Source organism: Anser anser, assembly GCF_964211835.1.
Source record: "Anser anser genome assembly, chromosome: 2".
Lineage (NCBI taxonomy): Eukaryota > Metazoa > Chordata > Aves > Anseriformes > Anatidae > Anser > Anser anser.
Genome location: NC_139721.1, coordinates 73,011,545 through 73,036,522, shown reverse-complemented (window position 1 = coordinate 73,036,522; position 24,978 = coordinate 73,011,545). Strand labels below are relative to the sequence as shown.

General features: G+C 37.8%; 1 protein-coding gene across 11 annotated transcripts in view; it reads right to left on the bottom strand.

The window, feature by feature from the left end:
• COBL (cordon-bleu WH2 repeat protein) overlaps positions 1 to 24,978 on the bottom strand; it is a 154,096-nt gene that overhangs the window by 35,543 nt on the left and 93,575 nt on the right. For 6 of the 11 annotated variants that reach the window (XM_083822778.1, XM_083822781.1, XM_083822782.1 and 3 more), the window contains 2 exons: positions 15,553 to 15,691; positions 12,504 to 12,674 (listed from right to left, as the gene is read on the bottom strand). In XM_083822778.1, coding sequence (XP_083678904.1) covers positions 12,504 to 12,674; positions 15,553 to 15,691 — 310 coding nt within the window. The remainder of the gene's footprint in view (positions 1 to 12,503; positions 12,675 to 15,552; positions 15,692 to 24,978) is intronic. The other 5 variants (XM_083822787.1, XM_083822786.1, XM_083822788.1 and 2 more) reach the window with 1 other exon arrangement.

Below are 24,978 nucleotides of genomic sequence, written 5' to 3'. Positions count from 1 at the left end.
TCCTCAAAACAGACATGCCAATGTGGGGAATTCTTCACCTGAGTTAATGGGCCTAATTCTGAACAGGATCAGCATAAAAGGTCATTTTTTAATATGAAATTTGGAAATGTCTTTGATTTTTTTCTTTCTTTTTAGCCTCAGTTCCTACAGAAATTAGGTTGAGAAAATTCACGATGCTGTAGGTTTATGATGAAACCCTCCAGTAACTTCTAAACTGTTGGCCAGTTTCTCCTGAATTAGTCAGGAAGGATAACAGTGCTAAAGTTCAGTTCCAAAAGTTTCATTGAGAGGTAGAAGGACAGAGCAAGGAGACTCATACATCTTTTTATCTAGCAGAGAAAGGGCATCTATCTACTATCCATCTTTCCATAAAATGAAGGAAAGATGCTACAAACTATAGCTAAGCTTCAACTGTCTGTGGTGTTTTTTATATACTAGAGAACTGAGTCATTGAAGCAGCAGTCCAAAAGAAACACTTTAGGAATTACTTGATGGGGTCTGAGGGAGAAGAAGAAGACAAAGTAGAAAAGGAAAAGTCCCCTAATCCTAACATCCAATTTGGTCTTGGAAAAAAAGCAAGAAGGTGAAGCTTTTGAGGTTTTCTCCTCCATCTATTTCTTTCCCTTTCTCATCCTTAAATAAAAAAAGAATGTCAGAAAAAAAGAAAGCACCTCCTCTTGTAAATAACCAATTATTATTTTTCTCCTAAAAAGACCACCTAAAGACAGTGTTTGGAAAACTTTTAAGCAGGCATGACTGGCTACTGTACCAGTTTGTACAGTACACTTTGTACTGTAATACTCAAACAGTATCTTCACTCTCCTGACTGCTCACAATTGTCCTCTCACCTTAGTGGCCCCTATCACAAAAGCAAAGAATTGAGATGGTGGTTTGTTATTACTCTTCACATCATGGCAAGTAAGTTTAAAGACTTCTGTCTCCAGTGCTTTCAGTCTGCTAATTTTCTCCCAGGCACTCATTTAACCACATGGAAAAACCGCAAGGAGTTGCCTTGTGCAAAGATTTTTTGTGTAGAAAAATTCAATCAATGCATTGCCAAAGCCTTGTATTATGAACAGTGACATGTATTTTGTGTACCCTGCAAGTGCAGAAAAGCCTTTTTAGTACAATCTGTGTCCTTTGTAGGAGTAGACTGAAGACAAATGATTTTATTTGAGGAACATCTGAATCACATCGATTAGCTTGATGAATACAGACCAGGAAAGCTGCCAGGTACAAAGGAAGCTGGGCATGTCCACAAGGGAGTGGAGCAAACAAGCAAATTACAGTATATGCACACTTTTTTTTTTTTTTCTTTTGACCAAATGTTTTCATTTGGAAAACTTGGACACTTAAACCTCTAAGTTTCTTTAACGGACTGGTCAGTTAATGACGACCATGTTCTCACCTTCTGAAGGAAAGCAGAAAAATATTTTAAAGGTAAAAAAGTGTATTTTTAAATCATAAATTATCAATAAAATGTCCATTTGCATTGTGTTTAATTGTAATAAAATTACTTTTGGAATAAAAAGAAATCTTTCCTCTCTTTGGGAAGAAAGCAGGATAAGTTTTACCTGGTAAAAGAGAATCATGTCATTCCTGACCATTGATTTAACATATCTGAGGGACTGCAAGTACACAAAAAGTTTTTCAGAATATAACTAAAATACTAATGTATTCTTGCAATTGTCCCAAAATATTTAGTTCTACTCCCAGTAATACCAGAAATTGATTCAGGCTGGCCCTTCTATAGACCTCAGCAGGCCACTGTTAGGCTTTCTCCACAGAGGCCAAGTATAAAAGTCTACATAGCTTCCCAAATGTTCCTTTCTCTTATGAGCATAAGTCAAGTACAGAAAATTCTTATCTTGAACTCTGAAGTTTTGTTAGTAATTTATTTATTTATTTATTTTATTTCCCTGCATTTCTTATATAGTTCTTTAGAATTCTCATAGAATAAGAATTCTTGAATTCTTATATCAAGTCTGTACTGTTTCACATACAGAAACACCTTATAGAGATGGCTGCAGTTTTTTCACTTAGTTGAGAAAAAAGTGTTGGAAATGGTTCTTCATTGATTTTCATGTTTTTACAAAGTGAAAAAAAAAATCCCTTTTTTAACCTCGTCAAGTTAAAAAACAGGGGAAAGAAAGAAACAGAGAAAACAAAAAACTGCTAACCTGTATGTTTTTAAAATCAGGTATCAATAATAATTTTTATTATATGTGTGAAGTAAAAATAGGTTGGTTGTTTGCTCTAACAAGTAAGTAGATATTCCCCTACCACTGCTTATGAGAGGCTACAATATATTTTTAGCAACTTCACTTTCATCTTTTAATCACAATACTCTTATAAAAATATTTGCCAGCCATAATGGTCCTTTCTCATTCTTTCCTCTGTCTTCTCTTCGTTTAGGTCTTTGTCCTCCATTACACCCCACCTTTGCTTATGGTACAGTAGGTTGGAAAGTAATTCTTTTATCCATGCCAGGAACCAATTATGGAATCCACAAAAGGAGCTGACAAAAGAGGCTCTGTCTCTGCTCTCAGCCTTTTGCTCCCTCAGGCCCTAAAACCCAGAAGTGAATGTGCATGGCCAGAATTCTCAATTTCTTAAAAGAAAGCAGGCAGTCATTTTAGTGAGTGTTTACTGGCTTAGAAGTGGTAATAGGAAAAGCTGAGTATGAGCATCTCTAAGGATGGACAAGCAGTTTGGTATGGTACTATCACCTACCTGGAACAGAGAACACAAAAAGTTTCAACACTTTGCTTTCTGTAGCTCTCTGTGCAATGACTGCACTTGAATCAGTAGGATCTCGCACTACAAATTTCCATGCCATTTCCAACACCAACATCCCTGTTTGATTTGGCCCATTATGTGTAAATCAAGCCTAACTTCAAATTCATACCCAGGACTGAAATTCCGAGACACATACAGTCACACCATGTGCATCTGTCTGGCTGGACACAGAAGTTTAGTTCAGCTCGTTAGTGATAAAGCGCAAGTCTGCTGGTATGGGTGTGACGGTTTCTACAAATCCCACAGAGTACGTTTAAGATGCTACCCAGTTATTAAAGGTAAGCCTTGCAGAGTTAAACTTCTCTTATTCTGACTAAGGAAGAAGAAAACAGGGAATTTGGTTTCACTTAGAATAAACATTCACAGTTTATCCACAGACCACTTGGATTGCAGAACTGGGCTGCAAGGGAATTAGAAGAAGAGAAATGTCTTTATATTTAGTCAGGGTGGGAAATGGGAAGCTAAGTTTTATTCCACACTTTATGAAGTAGGTAAATAAACAGTCAAGAGCTAAATATCAGGAAATGAGATTAGAAAGACTGTTTGATTCACTGGAGTCCAACCCCTTACTTAATGTAAGCAGAAAATATTTTGTTATATTCAAAGGAATTAGACTAGGGCTTACTTCTGGCTTGAAGTCTGCAAAGTCACAGGTATTATTTCCAATACTGTGGTGGGCAGCTGAGTGAACGGACATGTAAGGGAATACAAAATGCAATCTTTCCAGCTGGTGTTACCTTTACACAGGAATGCATCTCCTTCAGAGCTTTCTCAAGGCATGAGAAAAATTAAGAGATTTGGTGACCCAAATTTAGGATTTGCTTATTAGAACTGAACAGGAAAAAAAAAAATCTCTGATGTTCAAGAAACATTCAAGGGATACAAAGGACGCTGCAGTTACTGCCTAGTCAGTACCTTATCCAGTTCTAGAGTAGCTCCCTTTTGCCACTGGGCTGTACCCTTTCAACAGCCACTCACCACCTGAAGTCAGACCATCACAGATGAACACGCATCATACGAGATACAGACTCGTAATAAAGCAGATCATTATGCAGAGAAATAGAAGAGCACCTTCCCCCTTCTCCACCTCAGCAAAAACACAATGGAGTTCATTAGGCATAAGCTCTTCTGGATAAGCAAGGAATAAACTGTGTCAACTTATGTACTTCAGCAGTGGACTTTTGTGGCCACGCAGGTGCTATACAGAAGCCTATCTACATACTATACATGAGATAATCTGAAAAAGAAGTGTAAACAGTGGCAGCAAGCTTGTTTCACCGTCCTTGAGGGGGGAGTTCATAGTTTTGCAATGACATTAGAAAACAACATGGCTGTAATTTTGGAGGGATGGAATAAGTTACATTCTGTCTTCTAAAATAACATGTATTTTAGTATGGAAAGTTAAATGGTGCCTACTGCATGAACTAAATATATATTGAGAGTCATGGTAGTGACGGGAAGCCAAGTTAGGGAGACAGAACTGCTGTCTTATACACACACACACAGCACAACTCTCACACTGAAGCACTTTATACTGGGATGGAACCATACGGAGGGCTTAACGTGGCTATAAATGTGAAGAATAAAAATAATATGAGAATCATGCCCACAGAGTTGACTTTACATATGCAGAATACAGAGACAGATGATGGGCATATGATAGGTTACATGGCCATGTCTAATAAATAAATGCATCCTAGGCCTTTGCAATTTAGATCACCCAGTCAAAAAGGTGTGGTATTCTATTAATCACTGTCCCCTGACACTTATTTGAGCACTCTGGACCCCATGGCCAGCTTCAAATAATTACAGTTAAAAACAAACAAAAAGAGAACTATTTCCTCCTATCATCCATATATTTAGAATATTCTCTCATATATTTAGAATATTCTAAATATTCTCTCCACACTTTACCTGCCCAGAATCAGTTTCAGTTCTGGACCAGTAGCACATTTGCTAAAGATAAAAATGGAATGAATTCAAAGCTTAGTATTCCGCAGCGCTGTCACTGGAAAAGAAAAAAATTCCAGCTGCTCAGTGCGAAAGACTGCATTCACTTAAATCCTCAAAGATCAATCATAAAAAAAAAAAAAGGAAAAAAAAGAAAAAAAAAGACAGCATTACATGTAGAAAAAACATTTAAGGGTGGTTGGATAGTCTTCAAATCTTCAGTCTTAGTCTCTGAATGACTGAATTGCTGATAACAAAGTCACTTGTCAGTGAAAGAGGATGGATACTAAAATAATCTGCACACACTTTTAAAATGCTGCAAGTCATGCTGATAAATATTTCTAGCAGAACACATCCTTCTATATCAACACTAAACATGACGTATTCCTATGCACTTGTTCTTAAGCACATACAGCAGCTATGTGCACTAATTTCCACACCTTGGGCATAGCTAGACTAGATACACAGGCAGTATCTCTACAATATAATAGGCAACATAACATGCCAACACCCTTTGCAAGAACACCTAAAGTAAGAATTTGAGCTTTTGTCTAGAAGATGCCATCACACTAGCATCACATGCAAATATGACTTATCTGTTTTCCTATTTGTGATGAAACTGATTAAAAATCACAGAAAAGAACTTTATTTTTCTTTTTAGCTGATGAACAGAACAACTTGGTAAATCAGGTTTAATTTTATGACTTTCTTAAAGGCTTAAAGCCTTTGCATAAATGTGACTCCTACAGCTTAAAATTCACCTTTAGCATTATCCTTACTCGCTACCTATTGCAGATATGCGACAACGTCAGCTCCCTCTGGTGGTCAACATTTTTACAAAATAGTTTTAGAGGGGCAGTCAGTAAAATCCGTGCATCATGAAGCTTAATCTGTTTATGGACATTTATCATGCATCAGAACGGGATTAATCATAAATTATACATCTGTCCTTATTTCCTAAAGGCACTAGTTGTCACTTCCATTGGAGTCATAATACTGGAAATTGTCTTGATTTACAAGCTATCTCTGCATTTACTTACCCTCCTGAGGCATTTCCCAATGTCTAGGTGTTTTTTGTTGTTTTGTTTTTCACCCCAGGTATCCTACTCTGAAGGAGAGTATTTCAGCAGTGCTGTTTGGTAGTGCAGAAAAATTTTGAGTAACTTAAATGCATTTTCTTACTAATTCTGGTAAAACCATTTTGGTGGAGAAGTATAGCATAGCAGTTTAAAACCAGGTTAGATGATCTTAGAGGTCTTTTCCATCCTGAATGATTCTATAATTCTATTTATTATCAATCTCTCTGTATCATTCTCAGTAAATTTTTACTGTCTCTATGAATAAAATGGAGTAAAACAGCCAATATCCATTTATATCACTGCTAACTTCATGTTCGATCAAACTGACCTAAACCGACATTTCTTCCTGCCACTGAAAATGACAGAAACACCTTCATTCTCTTCCAGGAGCAGGACTGAGGTGACTTCAGGAACACTGGGTCAAAGCCCAGAGCAAGCGGGGATTCCCCAAGTGCATCTAGGTGCTGAGATGGTGCTTGTGAACCAACATCCATCAAATTCACATTCCCATGGTCACGCTTTGCTTGAACACTCTACCCCCTTGTACACGCATTATTAATGAGTTTACAGTTGTGAAATGGCATATCTATGCAATTCCATTGAATAGATTTGGATTTAATGAGTGTCATTGGAAGTTCTTTCCCACACTGTATATACTAATGGGAGGTTTAGACATGCTAATTAATGATAGAGCATAAGCATAATTTCTTAAAATGATTTCTTGTAAAGATACAGTACTTTTTATTTTTTAAGTGTTGTTCAACATTATATATATGTACCTAGCATTTATGAAATTTTAAGAAACAAAGGATATGAGCTAGCAAAAGCATGGATTTTCTTTAAAAAAAATCAGGAAGACAAGAGCTAGCTAGCTAAAATGGGTCCTTTTTTTTAAAGGAAAATTTTGCAATTTAATACAAAAAGCAAGTATATTAAGGATGAGTCATGAATTTTTTTAGTTTTCACCTAGAGCTTTTTCAAGTTTCAGCAGACCACATGGAAACAGCTTCTCACAGCAAACTGTCAGATATATGGAGAGGGTCAGAATTATATTCTTTCATGGCAAGGAAATTTTTTCATCAAAAATGTAATTTACTTGAAAACTTGAGCTTCCACTAAGCTAAACTGGTGTCAATACACACAACTGCTTTTACAATACACTGTACTTCTACACTGTGCTCAGTATAAACCCCTTTGTTTCACCACTTCATTACTCCACTTTTATACTAGTCTTAACTCCATGGGGCATATAACTCTGTGGAGTTACAAATAGGATGTAAATAGAGTAATGAGAAGGGGTAAATTAGCTTCTTAATCTTCACATTGTGAATATCTACTAGTTGTTTCTTTGTTTTATTTTATTTATTTTTTTTAAGAGAGAAGACTTACAATTAAACCATTCTCCTGTCTTAAGAAGCTATTACAAAGTACCTGGCAGCATCGAGAGTTCAATTCCACTCCACTTTTATTAGAATACCTTAGGGTATTAAGTATACTTTCTGAGGCATCACTTAGAACTTATTAACTACATGTCATATTTGTATTAAAAACCATCAGAACCCTTTTTAGTCATGTTTCATATTATCTGTAGGAATGCTTTGTTTTCTTATTCTCCGTTTTGCCTACCTGGAAAGGATTCAAGATGAACATGATTGTTTGCTTGAGGGTAAAACAATAATTTTTCATCATTTAAATTATAGTTATGTATTGCAACTCACTAATTTAAGTAACATAAATGTCTTAAATCACGGTACATGTGAGGTCAGAATAGTTCTGGGTGTGTGCACCATTGCAGTTCATAAAACCTATGTTTATAATTCAGAATCATTAAAAATACATGCCTTATGGGCTGTTCACACGAAGGACTTTCTTCAGTGAAAAGAAGTTTTCGTTAAGTACAGTCCTATAGCTGATATAATTATAACTTACTGAGTATTCCTATTACAACTGTAAAAAGGGGACTTGAGGAACGAGATTTATCTTGAGCAAACGGTGTTTGCATCTTTTGTTACAGAAATAGAACACACACCTTGATTTCCATAGGATGTCTCCAACATCAAGATAAAATTAATCATACTAAGCATCAGGATGAAAGCAGAAGTAAAGCCTATGAATCAGTGCATTTGGTACTGATTCTTAGTATCCCTTTTAGGCCCATTTTAATCTGACAGATTTTTTTTTTTTTTTTTTCTTGGCACCTTGACTGATAGCCAAGATATAGAAAGAATCCTGCAGTTCAACTTGCCTAGGCCATGCCCAGTTCTACTTTTGTTCCAAAGGAACAAAACATACGCTATGAAGGAAAAATAGGATAAATTTGAGAATGTAAAATGTTATACCTAGGCCAATAGAGGAAAGAAAAATGTTCTTAGGAAGTTTTCATGAAATCTTTAGATGGTATTGAAATTAAGCCACTCTTCCCTCCCCCATACACACACTATTTGAAACAACAAATCAAATCAAACCATGGCTCAAAATAAAGACAATATTTTGAAAAAGAACAGACAAATGTATGGATAATCTTTCTGAGACTGATATATAGATTTATATAACACAGCATTCAGTTCTGGAGCATACATCTCACAAATGAGTAGGAACAACAGCCAAAAATAATCAATAGTAATTAAAAGAGAATGTGCAAGTTCAAAAAGAAAGGAAGCTGAAATCTCAGTCAGAAAGAAAAAGAAGTTCTTTTCCAGCAGGGAAAGAAGAAAGCCAACAGAAGAATCAGGGTAGCAGAGGCAACAGGAGGTTCAGAGGTATGAAGGTCATAGGAAGAGGCGGGGTCTGTCAGACGCGCTTGGTGTATGAAGGGAATGATGCACAACAATAAACTGTTGGGGGAAAAAGAGTAAAATGATAAAATTAAAAATATTGTGTACATAAGACAACAGAATGGCTAGCATGCTCAGCAACCTTCAAGAATCAGATGCCCAAAGGTGTAGTTAGGTGCACACGTACTGAAATTCAAAATCTCACAGATGCTCTAACTCCCTGGGTTTATGTATAAGCTAACTTGATCCCAACAGCACAACAATGATAGGCAGCATGTCTACGAACTCTGCTTAACTTGGACTGAATTTTAATTCTCTAGAAGGTACAAGACAGATGATGTTGGAGATTCAACTTCGTTCAGATCAGGCTGGAAAAGTAAGAGTGATGGTGGTATAAGCCTCCTAAGTCACCCTTACAGATTTTCTTGCCTTAAAGCCCATCTTTAAAAAAGAAAAGGCTGGGAAAACTGAAAGACTCCTTTTGCAGTACTGCATTATAATAGGCCAGCAAAGTTACCTACTGAGCAGTCCACAGTTCTCAATTAATTTAGAAGCACATGTAAGAAAATGTTGTTTTCTCTCTAGGAGTTTCTCTACCTGTTTTTGCTTAAAGTTAACAAAGTCCAACCCTTAGAAACTATCCTTAATCACCGTGAAAGACTAAATATCTAAGGTGACTGAAGAAATATGGCTAAATTGCTTGTGAAACTGTCATGGCTTTTGTCAAGTGGCTTATATTACCCATCAGTATATCAATGATATCACAGAAAATGTTAAAAATTAAACATGGGGACAAGGCTCCTTTCTACTCTGTTTCTTAAAATGAACTTGTTATTACCCATCAACTAGTAGCATACATATTGTCCATATAAAATAATTGGGAAATACTTCTACTAATCCTTCATCCCTTTCAAACTTTCTAAGTGATGATTGATTATTTTGATCTAAATTAAAAAAGACAAATTCAAATAATGATCTCAATTTTAAAGACAGAAGTTCATTAGCACCTTATTCAGTGTAAGAGTGAAGAATTTAAGTTCAGGATCTCACTCTACAAGAAGGTGAACTGTCTTTTATTTTTTAACCTTCTTTTTAATTTCTTACTGGATTTCTATATGATAGCTCATAACAAGCCAAATAAAAATGGCTAATCAAAGAGGTTCACAGGAGTACTGAATTTATTCTAATGACCCCCATGGCAGGGGTGTTGGGTTAGATGATCTTTAAAGGTCATTTCCAACCCAAACTGTTCTGCCTGATTCTCTGATCTATTTGAAAACACTTCAAGGCAATATGTTTTAGTTGTACCTCTAGGTACAGCAATCTTTCAATACATGGATTCTTTACCTCATATGATAGTACAGAGCTTGCTATTGAGTTGTTTCTAGAGAACTTCAGGAGCTAAATGCCAATAACCAAAGCCATGCAAGAGAGGTGTTAATCTCCATTTCTGTATTACCAAAGCACACTCAATCTTACAATCACAGGCCATGAACAATCTGATTAGTAAGATAAGGAAGGAGAAAGGATCCCATAAACATATCATTTTCAACATGCATACAACATGCAACTAAGGGTCAACCAGACCAAAAATAAACAGGAAAACCCATGTAATGAGAATAAAAAGATTAAAGAGCAAAAACCAGGAGGAACAATTGCACTCTTGTTTGTGGGAGAGACTCTTGCCATTAGAGCCAGAAAAGCCCAAATATTTTACTAAAAGCCCTATTCATGAATGACTTACGCTCTACCTAAGTTTGGAAAACTCTGTGAAGAGCGATTACCACCATCCCCTATGAAATGAAAATTCCTCACCATGGGTTTCTCAGAGCACAATGGGACGACTATGTGTTTGCTGGGAAGGAACAAGGGGTGGGGCACAGTGCCTCACAAACCATGGCAGATCATAAGGAGCAAGAATTTAAACTCCACACGATCACAGAATTATAATTTCTGAATGAGAATCACATCTTGTCTAACTGCTGCTGACAGTCACCCACTCAGCAAAAGGAGACCACAATCATTATCAAAGAAAGCTGTTTTGAGAGTGATTTCAGAACAAATATGCCTTTCATCAATATCTGGCATCATTAGCTTATCCGCCTTCCCACCTTGTTCTATGAGAAAACACTTACTGAGGTTAGAGTCAGGAAGATTGAGAACTTTGCTGTCCTTTGAATCTACTGCCAAAGTCCTATTTGCACTGCTTGAGGCATTCTCAGGCAATAAAAACCATCATTGCAAAACTCCGTTCCTATACCACTCAGTCGCTACGGTATCTAAGCACCTTTCAGAATGGCATTAAGCAATATAATTAGCATCTGTCGTGTGTGCTGCCTTTTCTCATGGGTACATCTATACACGTTTCTCTCCTGTAAAGCTATACATGACTATATCTAGGTAGCGCACAGCATAATTATAAAGCTAAACCTGTCCCTCTCCAACACTGATGCTTTAAGTCTAAAATAAATATCCACTAAGCACTACTGCTTTGCTCCTAGTAAACCGAGGATAATAAAAGCTCATGTTATGTTTCCATGTACAAGCTTAATCAAATCATTTTGGCTGGGATATTGTGTTTGTTTAAGAGCAAGTGATCGAGCGGATAACATCAGAGCTGCATTGATTAAAGTATATTTGATCACCAAGGTAGATCAGGAAAGCGTTGCAAAATATTGGAGTGGTAGAAACTCAAATGAAGCAAAAATATTAATGCAAAGAAGGCCACAACAGACTTTTAATAAAGAAAACATGGTAGGCAAGCTGATGGTATCTAGTAAAAAAAAAAAAAAAGATTTCAAGTATGATATGGTTTCTGTGCATATGCTAGTAAAGAAATGAATTAGGGTTAATCCTCAATAAGATTCAAGTTTTCTGTTAGTATGGATCTCTTTTTTTTTTTCCCTCTCTCCCCATAAAGCTCATCAATCTGTATTTCCTTAGCACAGATTTGAAAAATAATACTTTAGATTTAGTTGGCACTGAGCAGCAAAACCACTGACATTAATGTATCAGTGTAACTGCTACCTGAAGAATAATTTTGGTAAAGAAAATGTCCTGGTAAAATATCTTTGTCAAATTAACAGTTAATGGAGGCATTTCTCTATTCCACGGTTAGGAGACAGACTCCTAACCTTCAAAGAAGTGTGTCCACGAGATGCCATGATGTGCAAAGCTCTGCTGCCTTTACAGGATCTCCATGGGTGTGCAGGTCAAGCCCACAGAGAATACACTACATGATCAAAGACTTGGATCACGTACAAAGACTTAAAGACAGTCAATGGGTAAGCGTGAAAAAGCATGAAAACATGCTTTTCACAAATACACATGGATGTGGAAACTATTGCATTTTTTTGTCTGATAACAGTTATGCCCTGAGGGGAAGAGCACACAAAGGATTATCCAGAGATGTCAAGGAAGATGTGTCCATTAGGACAGGAAGGCCTTTAACAATATACAGCTTGTGTAAATGGCTTCATTTTCCTGAAGGGAGACACCCTGGAGTTTTCAACCTAGACTGATAAACCTATTGACTCTCATAGGAATTTGTGGCTGGAGAGAGAAAAATTGTTAGTACAGAAAATCAAAGATGGAGAATTAATACAAGGCAATGAACTTCTGCTTCCAGCTGGGTGAAGTCACATGTTTTGATGGTTGCTTTTAAATGCTTCCAGAAAATGGCCAGGTATCTCCAGCAAACCTGTCTCCAAACAAGTGCTTCATTTACGTTACATTAATTAGTTACACTGCATTGGGCATTTCGAAAGACAACAGGCTGGAAAAAAAAGGGAAAAAAACAGACACATATGTCCAGAGAGCAGAGAGGAAAGTCTGGAAAAGCTACCCCTGAGAATAATCATCAACAGAGATGAAACGCATATACATATATTTTGAAACATACGTTTAGGTACCAGCTTTGTTGGTGCCGTAACATCTGCTTCTCTGTAACAGACTGCTGGATCCATAATGTCTCTGTCAGGAGGAGGGTAAGGTGGGGGTGGGGGGATCACTAACTCGGGTGGACCCCGAGTGGTGCCTCTAGGAGGCTTTTGTGGCACCTGCCGTCCATCACCTACAGGGGGGATCAATCGACTAGTTACTTCAGCATCAACACAACGATTGCTACGTTTGCTGTTATTTTTAAAACACACGTCGATTTTCCCTCACCCACAACCAAAGTCTTTCTGGATCTAATTCTGCTCTTATTTAGCCCCAAATAATTACGGGAGAAGGAAAAGCCTGGTCTCTCTTAAATCAACAACAATGGGACCAGAAATAGGCTAAGCACATACATGTACATCACAGCTAACAGTTGAAATATTCACTGCTGTTTTGCCAAATATAAGGAAGGATGAAAAATCAAAAAAGAAAAGTGAAAAAAAGGTATGTAAGAAAATAAAAACAAGAGAAAAATGTTTATTTTCCGTAAGTGCCAAACTGCATGAATTTGTTGACCTCTAGGATACGTTATGCGACCATTTCCCTCTCTCTATAAGAGAAAAAGGAGAATGCCTCAGATCAGTATTTTTAAGTAGGTATGTTGACGGGTTTTTCTTTTTGTGAGTAGTTTTTGTATTATTTTGACATTGCAGGGAAGCAGCTGATTAAGTCATTCTTTATAAAAGTGTTTTAAGCTATCAAAGGAAATGCTCATAACTTGCTGGAGGCTCATTTCAATGTTATGTACAATATCTACATAAATACGTGCACCGCTGGACTATGCTGCATTAACCATTTGCAATGTCGAAAAGCTGCTGCCAGTTTGTGGTGTACAGACCTAGAGCTATTGCAATTCAGCAAGTCCTCGGAGGCTGCAAGTCAGCTGAGGAAGCAGGACTGCTTGTTCTGCTCTCATGCCCTGCCCTAAGCATCTGCTACTGGTCATAGCTGAAGACGGATGCTGGCTGAGATGGACCTCTGGTCTGTGCCATCGCTCCTAGGCTCATGCTCTGGTGTTGCTGAGAAGGGGAGCAGTGCCAAGAGGCAGGAAAAAAAAAGATTAAGCCATTCTGATTTGTTACTTAGGAGTCACTAGTTTGTAGAGATTGAAGACAATTAAATGTTGGCAAATGTGCAGACCTTTAACTGCTTTGAGGAAATTGGGCAAAATGCTTTGGGGTCAGAGTAAGTGGTTCAGTATTGAATGTGCCCCATTCGCCAGTTCCGAGGATATTTTTGATTGATCTTTTGCTTGGATTCATGTGGCTAACTTGGGAGATATACAGGTAGCTTTAATCCTTTTTTCATCATGAGGCTGCCTGTTTCTTGCAGCACTTTTCCCCCCCTCACTACTGTCTTGCTTTTTTCACAGCTTTTCTCTCCTGCTTTCAGAGCCATCTGTGCTTTCTCATCATTTTCTTGCAAGGGCCTCAAAGAGAGGCTGTTTTACCAACCTTCCCTCACTGTAACATTTTTTTCTTGTTAATGAACGTATTCATTCAAGAAAGTAGCAGAAAATGAAAAGCACTGGGGATCGGGCTACTGTGGGACGAGTTCTTTGTTGGTGTAAATTAATAAGGCTCCATTAAAGTAAACGATACTACAGAACCCTACATAACAGAGTCTGGCCAGCAAGCATTTATGTACACAGCACTGAATGGACTAGAAGTGGTTATGCTCTGCTTTATTTCAGCTGTAACGTTATGAGCACTGATACAAAATAAAATTAACACTTACAAAAAGTTGAAGCACCAAATGTCATCAATAAGTAACCTGCAACAGGGCAAGGCATGAGGAGTTTCAGGCTGTGGCATCAGCAACAGTTAAAAGTAAGCCGATTTGCTGAAAACCCCTGTATTATATGTCACAGTGATAACGTTCCCCTTGGAGGGCTTAAATAAGAGATGTCAATGGAGTCGAGCATGTCACAAGATAATGGACTCCTGCTGCTACATAAATGCTGAGGCATTAAATGTGAAGCATTTACTGTAAATAAATGTTGGAACAAAGCCAAGAGGTTTCTTTCTAAACTGTGAGGCATTCATAATGTAAGCAATTATGTATGACAGGATGTCATATCTGTATGTCTTAGGCACTTTATGGAACATGAGGTCAAAGACATGAACTGAAGTGCATTGAGTGCATTACAGCACTTGAATGCTTCTCTTAATGCACTGAAAAAAAATGTTTCAATATGTGGGGTTATTATCTCATATCTTTACCCATCATAAAATCACTTTGTTTGCTAAAAGCATAATCTTGGGGTCCTCACTTGGACAAAGCTCCCACCAACCCGAATGAGCTAGCAGTCAGATAATGACAGAGGTTTGGGAGAACATTTTTCAGTTTTCCTGCATGAGAGTAAAGGTGTATCACATATTGCTGAAGACTACAGTTCCCTCATCGTCACCAGCTATGTATGGAGTTCCTTTAAGAGAACCAGTTTTCTTCTTCTAGCTAAAGACTCGGGAGAGATTAATTTAGGAACAAATTCAAAATAAAAACTTCACTGACCATCAACTGACTTGATGTCAAACTTTTGGAGGCCTAAAGGAAAATAAAATGTCTTCAGGCTTTAGGAACATGACGGGAACCTGAACTAGCTTAATTGTACCTCAGTTCTAGTAGATCCCATGGCTTCAGATGTATTCAGTATTGCCTTGTCTATCTCTTCACTTTCTTTTTACTAGCAAAATGACCACGACCTTAGAGGCACAGAATAGACCCAGGGCTAGTGCTTTTTAATATCTAACTCATACAAAACATTCAAATCATCTGACAAGTGTCATCCACATTTTACTGTCTTCTGGTCCTCTGAATGGTGCCACTAAAATGAGGTAATATAGAAACACTTATTTCCAGACTTTCATTCTGCAATGTAAATGCATTCTCCCCCCCAGCCAAGTTACAAAAGTTCCCAACTCACAGCATAACAGAGTTAAAGAAACTTTGAACAGTGAGTGTTGAAAGCACATGCATGGAATTACACAGGAGAAAACAGCATCTCTCACCCATTGTGCTCTTCCTCTTGTCTTCCACTTCTTCTGTCCTATTTGGCATGGCAGGAGTGGGTGGAGCAGACAGAGTTGGTGGAAGAGGTGCACGCCTCTTCTTTTTCTGTAAATCGTTTAGGGATGCTCCTTGCGAAATCTAGAAAAATTGAAAAATATGCACAGTAAAGGATGCGTGTGTTTTTTTTTCTTAAGTTACCAGTAACAAAAAAGTGTTTGTCGTATGCTAATTGCTAATTTCTTTAGCACACAGCATCACCAAAATATTTATAATATGTATTTATAGTGAGGAGATTGAAAAGACAGACCAGAAGAGGTGTAGCAAGGCACTCGGAAGGAATGGGGCAAGAATCTCAGAGATATGTCACAGCAGGACTACCAGTATGCTTCATTTGATGGTTCTGATAGAAGGGAATTGGTGAGCAACACAGAGTATGACACTACATGCGATGTTAGGCTTAACCCATCGCATGGTTAAAAACTCCAATCTGTACATGTAGGTAATAAATACTCTCATTTCTTTCATTTTTCTCTCAAACTGATGTTTCAGGACTTGTGAGAGAAGAACCAAAATTGAAGGTCTGCTTGTATGATGATAAGAGATCATAACATACTCTGTTTATGTCTACTGGACTTCTTAGACATACTTCTGAAGATCTGTAACACCTCTGCTTCCAATAATTGCGACACGTTGGTTGGCCAGCCAAAACTTCATTACTGTTTATACTGCTTTTTAAAATATGGAAAATTCTATTACAAGCGACTTGGGTTTCACTGCATTGCATAATATTTTCTGTTGATTATTGGAACTTAGCTCTATTTCTTTTCACCGGAAGAATAATTAAAAAAAAAAAAAGTAGGAAAATCTGTTGAATTTTTGTATTTGAAAGGTACTGGCAATGCTAGACAGAACCAAGCGCAGCTGAGGCAGAGGGTAATGGAAGCTGCCCACACATAGCATGCTGTTGGAATTCCTCAGTCTTCCCTCACATTGCTTCTCTGCTCTGTCCATCCTGATACTCCACATAGCTGAAGATATCTAATATACAGAATTGCCCAGTGGTTTTCTAATATTACAAAGGTCTAAATAATAATAATCATCATCATCATCTCCCCTTTAATCCAAAGGGCTAATGAACCCCTAAAACGCATTTGTTGTGGGAGATTTCATTAAATAAACAGTAGCTTCACACTGCTCAAAGCTATTATCAGAGTTCAGAGGAAAAGCATTCATTTGTATAAGTCTTTTCATAGACTGAGTGAAAACTCTTAGGATAAATGATTTTTACAGAGAACAGGACCTGAATAGAGCCTCCCTCACTTAGCCTTCCTTTTTAAAAGCCCTCAGGAAGGGCTTAAGTTTATAAAACATGGACATTCAGTTCCCACCTTCCAGGACAATGCTCTAACCACTACACCACATGACATTCGGATGATCTCCACCCGTTCTTCGCGTCCTGCACACAGCAAAACTTGGTAGTAACAGAACTGGAAATAGAGCACGTTAATCAGGATGAGCTGCAGCTTCCTAGCAAACAGATTCTGTAAGGTGGAGGGGGCAGAGGGTGGGAAAGGGAAGGTGTCCTGGTGTTGGTACCTGCTACCATGTTTTGTTTTTCTACTTTACGTTAAATATCCATTGGATAGAGTGCATGACTAAAGCCAGTCAGGCCAATCTAGATAAACCTGGCTAGAGTTAATGGCAAAGAATGTTGGCCAAAACTTCATGGAATTTGAAAAAAATAGCCTCCAGGAAAGAGCACCAGGCCAAACATTCAGAAATAGTTACAGCAAAATTTTAAAGCTTCTTTGAAAAACTTTTGCCTGAATTAATAATGTTACTCCATATTAAGATAGGGCACCTCTCCTGATGAAGATACTGTCTGCCTCTGCCAATTGTTAGAAACAGACTACTATTAACCAAAGTTGGATTTAATATTATTTTTAATACTTATAGAACCAGAAGGACCAATACTCAGCTGAAGATGGATGGGAAACTCTGTTCAGTGAAACAGACTCATCAAGCTTTGGTTTTGCAGATGAGGAATTACACAGATGACAGCTACCTAATTCTGCATTCTTCTCCATGCCTGTTTGGGGTAATTGGCAAATAAGCAGTTAGAAAAAAAATCACATTCTTCTGCGCTGCCTTTTACAATAACTAAAGACATCTAAGCGTTTAATACTGTATCTTGATTCCTCAGGATACTACCTTACAAAGAGAAAATTATCAAAGTTGGGACTAAACATTTAAATCTGACCATACTGTCTCCAAAATTCAGCAGCTATGAAGAATCATTTGGGAGACAGACAGAAACTTCCCCAGCACTTCACAAGCACAAGCTATGACTTTAGCAGCTATTTAATAGCATTTTGTAGCTTCCAAATTCACTCCTGTCTCTCCAGGCAGAAAGGTCATTTTATTTGAGGACAACAATGGATGGGCTGGTGATTTAAATGATAAGCCTAGGAAATCTTGAGAGTCAAGGCAGAAAGAAACGTGTTTTCTACTTGAAATGACAGAGATCACTAGTCAACCTTCACTGAGTACCAGGTGAGTGAAGGATATTATTTTGCCATAATCAAATTCCTCAAAGATAAATTGCAGATTTAGAAAGAAAAATGAATCCTTAACAGAAGCCAACATAAATGAGCTATATGCTTTCTTATTTAGTTGAACCTTCTAGGAACATTACATAGATGTATGGACAAACAAAAGTGCTACTGCTAAAGAAAAGGCTAGAAAATAGCTAGAACACAACTGCAATAATGAAAGTTTGGTGAAATACACACAAAAATGCTTTTATCATACTGTCAGCTAAGTGCAGCATACTTCACAAAACCCATGAAGAAGATGAAAAGCTTGCTTAAAGCTAGACATACTACCATGTATATAAGAAGCGTCTAAGCTAGACATACTACCATGTATATAAGAAGTGTCTAGTTCAAGAACAGGTTGTAAAAATTGTTAAAGTAGTTCTTTAAAGCCAATCTCAGTAAACCTATGAGGCTCAATATAAATAGCAAAAAAACACAAAGAACATTCTGTTTCCTTCTTGCAATTGTATATACCAAAACAATAGAACTTGAAAATAATTTGTTATGACTGGTTGTTTCTTTTATAAAGAAATCAAGCCTTAACAACATTATCTGAAGTAATTTCCCATCCAAACTTTGTTACAGGATCCCCTCTCCGAGTGTAACACAGTATTTCCTATTCTTAGCACCTGTGCTTCACCTATGTAGAGTTAGATGGAATTATTAGGTGAGCTTCCAGTTATGCAACAAATACATAACTTTTAAAGACGTTAGTGACTGTTCTCTGACTATAACTAACACCATAAACTGAGCTAGAGATGAATAAAGTGGTCCAAAAGGACCTAAATCTGAGAAATAAAGCAATTCCTATTCCCATATTGATTATACCACATACGATGCAAAAAAACAAACAAACGAAAACCCACACATTTTCCATTAAATTCATGTCATGGCTCACATACTGTTTGAAATATACTTTCAATATTGCAGACAAAATATTTGAGGAATATGCTGAATGTGGTGTACCTCTGTGAAAGCTCAAAACCTTTATTAAAATTTGAGGGCTTAAAATAAAATTTTGGAATATATTTGGGGTAAAATAGTAAACTCATAGGTAGGCTATGTGCCAAAATTGTGAGGAAGGGCATCCTACAAAGCTAGTGCTTGAAAACATTAATCAGTAGCATTTGATTGTCATCTTACTTGCAAAAGGCCTGTGGATACAGTACCAGTGGATTTGTAAACAGTGGATGTGTTCATGGCACCAAGCCTGTCAGAGTACAAGAAGTGTTTGAACAACGCTCTCAGGCATATGGTTTGATTTTTGGGTGGTCCTGTGTGGAGCCAAGAGCTGGACTTGATGATCCTTGTGGGTCCCTTCCAACTCACGATATTCTATGATTCTGTGATTCTAATTTTTTTTTTATTTAAATGTGTAAGAGTCCAGTATTTTCTTTGGGTTAGGTTGCAATGAATATGCATTCATGAAAAATCATAGAACCATAGAATGGTCTGGGTTGGAAGAGACCTTAAAGACCACCTAGTTCCAACCCCCCTGCCATGGGCAGGGACACCTCCCACCAGACCAGGTTGCCCAAAGCCCCATCCAGCCTGGCCTTGAGCACCTCCAGGGATGGGGCATCCACAGCTTCTCTGGGCAGCCTGTGCCACTGCCTCACCACCCTCACAGTGAAGAATTTCTTCCTTATATCTAATCTAAACCTACCCTCTCTTAGTTTAAAGCCATTACCCCTTGTCCTGTCACTACACTCCCTGACACAGAGTCCCTCCCCAGCTTTCCGGTAGGCCCCCTTTAGGCACTGGAAGGCCGCTGTAAGGTCTCCCTGGGGCCTTTTCGTCTCCAGGCTGAACAACCACAACTCCCTCAGCCTGTCTTCATGGGAGAGGTGCTCCAGCCCTCTGATCATCTTTGTGGCCTTCTTCTAGACTGATCATCTTCATCTTCTGGACTCATTCTAATAGGCCCATGTCCTTCTTCTGCTGGGGGCCCCAGAGCTGAACGCAGTGCTACTGGGGGGGCCTCACAAGAGCAGAATAGAGGGGAAGAATCACCTCCTTTGACCTTAATGCATCCTTGAAAAATGCACATAGTGCATCTTTGTTAAACAACAGAATACAGTAATGTTGTAAGTCCTATAGTTTTGACTTGCCTAGTAAAGTATGAGGCAACTATCAAGGTATTTTGAAATGGTGATACTAGCAGGTAAAAATGCTTAAGCTAGTACTAAAAGCCCAGCTGGATTTTGTGGACTTGAGGGGAAAATATCAGGAAACTTCTACACTGGATGGTGAAGGCCAACTTTAAGCTTTCTATGAACCTTTTCTATGCCTTTCAAGCAATGCTTTGTGCATTTATTGAATAGCTGAGGGAGATTTCATCATCAGCAGTTGCTGTGTTAGGACACAGAGACCTGGGGCGAATACGAGACAGAAGAGAGACATGGACTTTCTGCAGGGCTGAGAAACAGCTTGGAAAAAAGCTGGGTGATCCCAGCTCAGAAGCACAACTAGGGACACAAGGAGGGAAGAATAACCTAAAAACTGCCATGGAAAGACCCTCTTGGACTTGTGCAATAAAAGCAAACAGCAACTTGAGTTACTTGGAACAACTGTGGGTATCTGTATCGTAGTTGGTGTCTACACCTACTGGAGGAAGCTTTGTCAATTGACAGACGAATATAAACTGTTCTAACAGAAGCTCTCCTCCACCAGTGGACCTAGTCAATATGTGACTGAGGTGTTAAAAAAAGTGCATAGCTTGTCTTTCAAAATCCAAACTACTCTTCCTAGTATTTTCATAAAAACAAGAAATGTTTGTCTTAGAGCAACAGATTTTTCCTTTCATTCTCACTGTTATCATTTTTACCATAGACCAGGGAAAATCGAAACTTGAAAACCTAACAAGGTTAGGTTTGCTTTTTATCAAAATCACCCTTAAAGCTATTTTCTTTCTGCTTAAACATTGCAGCTACAGATGATACGCTTATTCTATCAGCAACAGGATTATGGACTGCTTTTAAAGGATGTCCCATGATGGTTTAGCATATATGAATCAAATATTTTATAGTAAATGATATAAATTGTGTGAACTAAGCTCATACTCTCTTGCTCATTTCTCTTTTTTTATGCAACATGTCAGGATCACTTATTGTTTTTCAGAATGTTTGTATTTTTGTGACTTCTGTCTAATTTGTATGTAAAGCATGTTCAGGGAAACAGTGAGTGATTATTTGTAAAAAATATTTTTAGAAGCAAATAAAAATAATTGGAAAAAGAACACACATGGATTCAATCACAGGCATGCCCTAACTACAAACTGGTTTCTGTCATCCAACACAGACTAGACACACACTGATTTAAGCAAGCCAGATTTCAATACACCTGCTGGTGATGATACTGTGTGGGGTCAGAATGCCTATTGAATTACAGGATTGTTTAAATATGACCCACAGAAAATTTCAGAGTTAATTTTTAACTAAACAAACAACAGTATCACCCAAAACTATGTGTGGGACCATCCCAATTCTTCTCCCCTCACACAGAACTGTAAGAGATCTTGAAATAATTAAGAGCCATTTCACAATAAGCTCTGGAAATAAAAAGACATTTATTAACCACTTTTAAACTCTTGATATAACTGTAACTGAACTGAAGCTTTTGCAGCATTGTACGAAAGACAAGTGGTAGGTTGGTATGCTAGTAAGATTTATGGCTTAAGAGTTTTTAAAATATTTTTGCTATGATTTTGTACATAATTTAAGGCAGTTGAGAAGAAAATATTTTGATCCAAGAGGAGCTGTTCTAGGAAAATCAGAGAGATAAATCTTTCAGCTGCAGAACGGAGACATAAATCTGTCCACTAAACTTGATGATATAAAAGCTACTCTATCCAGCTGATTCTGCATTTTCACAGGGTAACAGATGCTTCAACATGCCTAGCACCAGAAACCACAAGAAGTCCCAACTGAACGTTAATGTGTCTTAAACAACATTTACTCATATGTCTAATATTCCCTGGACAGGTCATACATTATTAGGCTTTTCACTGACATTAGGCATACACTGACAAAGGGAAATTCTGGGAGCTCTCAAAGAAACTGAGCTTATGAGCAATTCATGAGGCTGACCACCGTCAGTTACACTGTATTAAACTGTCTATTCAGCACTGAACTTCTAGCTTGCTTCCTTATTGGGTAGCACTCCATTACCGTTGATTAAAAACTGAATTTCTAATCCATGAGTATGTTGTAGTGGCATTCAAAGACAGAAGTCTGATGTTTCCCAAAAACATGTCTTTATGTTGCAGAATGCATTTGAGTGGTGGGATATTTAAAGTGCCTACTAGGATGCCATGCAATGCAACAACATATTGTAAAAGCAACATACACATGGATACTAAAAAAAACTGGCACATGGAAACAGCTTGAAAAAGCATATTCTTTGAAAAACTTGTCATTTTGATAAAATGCATAGAAATGACTACATTTCAAAAACTGGCAAGAAGCTTCTCTGGCTTGGTCATTTCAGTACTGTACATCTTGATTTTCTAGTCCTGGATCTCACAAATGAATAGGATAAAAGTAAAAGTAATGGGAGATTTTGAAATAAACCATACGAAGATAAGAAATGAATACTGTGATAGCAAGATTGATCATCTGACATTTGGATTGACTGGACCCAAGGTCTTGCACTACCTTTGACATGTCAGTCTCACACAGCACACGTTTACATAGGGAGATTCCCAAGCTGCTGCCAAAATGCAGCACTAGTAACTCACATGATCGTTTGGCTCATGTGATGGCTGTCCCCCTGCCATACTCATGGCCTCAGATTCTGAGCTGCTTTTCTGCTGGAAGTGTTCAGTCTCTGTGTTAAATTGGGAAGTCAGGCTTATAATTAGCATGCAAACTGTATTGGTCTTTTGAAAATACCCTTACCATTATCATTTTAATGAGCTGCCATAAAATATTGTATAATTTTGCCCACTTTTATGCTGTTTAATTTCAAATTAAATTTCTCACATTATACCATTCTGGTATTAAACAGGATTTTGTAATGAAATTTAGTGGTCATTACCAAAACTGAATCTCTGGCTGCAAAAACAGCTCAGTATTAATAACAGATAAAAAGGTTAGCATTACTGGATTTTACAGAAATTGCTACGCTTTTGTGCTGTTTTTATTCATAAAATGAAGAAGACAAAAGTCAAGGATGTCCTTGAATGCTCAGTTGATTGGCGACAGAAAGCTAAATCAGTTGACACAAGAAAGCCACTACAAGGTGAAGGGGCAAGCTCATTTTTCCGTCTGTTTTTATTGAACACACCCTTTGTGAAATGTCATGGTCAAGGGCAGTTAAAAATTAATGTCATTCTAATCTTCTTTAAACACTTTAACTTGTTCAGCTAAATGTGTCAGACAGGAAACTATCCATAAACAAATTTGAGATGTTAAATTACTAAGATAGCTGTGATTTCCTTCTTTTGCAAAATCTCATTACTAGCTGGAATATTATTTCCACTCAAGGAAGTCACTCTACAGCAGCAAATGCTTTCACATGCATTGAAACATGTAGACTACACAAGTCTGCGGATGTTTGTTTTGGCAGAGAATTGAACTTCCTCTGTTTCTCTGAATACAATGTAATCCTCCTCATTTATGTCTTCATTTAGGGGAAAAAAATCAAAAACCTCAGTCACTTCAAATTCATATTTTAAACCACCACAAACTGTTTTGCTATTAAGATTGATTTCTCTTCTAGAAATAGCCTGTGAAGTAAAACAAAAAAAGGAAAAAAAAAAACAAACTCAAAATTTTCTTTTAATGTTTGTGCTTATCTTTTCAGTTAGAGCAATAAATTTGAATAGAACAATTGAGCATTAATTAGAGTTTAAAATACACAGTTGGACCGTAGCTTAATATTTCTTCTGGCAACTTTATGAATGAATTTGATAGGTGTCTGTCATACCTCCTTGAGCCACTAGTGCCTTTAGGAAAGGCCCTGGCATGAGGGTTTTACGTATAATATTTTCTTCCGCCGTATCACATTCAGGATTACAGGCTGGTTGACTAGTCGGTCTGTTGTTCTGTCCCTAAAAATCTGAGAAACGTCATAAGCCAGCTGAAGATCTGCAAAATTTAGTTTGCATCTTTGTCCAATTTTCTGCTAAAAGGATGGGCTGTAATCTAACATGTTAGGGCCAGAAAGTGGATTGCAATCACACAAACATTCTACCAGAAGCAAGGAAAACCATACCCTTTCTGCTGCCACTAAACTACATACCTCTCTGGAGCTTAGGTTTTCCTTTACACTTAGAATTTTCTCCTTTAGAGAAATTCGATGGGAATTTCTAGTGCTTAGAACAGCACCAAATCCTAAGCAACATCCTTACAATTATTCTCAATTTAGAAAAGAGCACACCGGATTTATCTGCAGTATTCGCCTTCCTTGGACAAGCCCCCTCCGTCTGCAAACACACAAAATGGCTGGGAAACATGTTTTGGGCAGTAAGTCAAGTGATAGTTTCATGTCATCATTTCCTGCTCCTCCCTGCAAATTTCCACTCAGTCTAGCTCCTTCCAGGGCTTACAAAGGGCAGCCAGAAAGCCCTACTTCCATGATCTTGAGAAACCAACGAGAAGGTGGAATAGCAAAATGGTTATCACGGTGTAGATTAGACGTGTTACTATGGACTGTAGCATAACACAGCTCTACGCCAAGCCACTCCTCACAAGTATAAGATTTTTATCACCCAAAACGATGAATGGGCTCTGCCACAAACCTTGGTTTGAGAAACCCACCATGGCATTCTGCTTCCTATCCTTGCCTGGAAGTGGCAGCAACACGCAGCTCAGCAGGGCTCGGGGA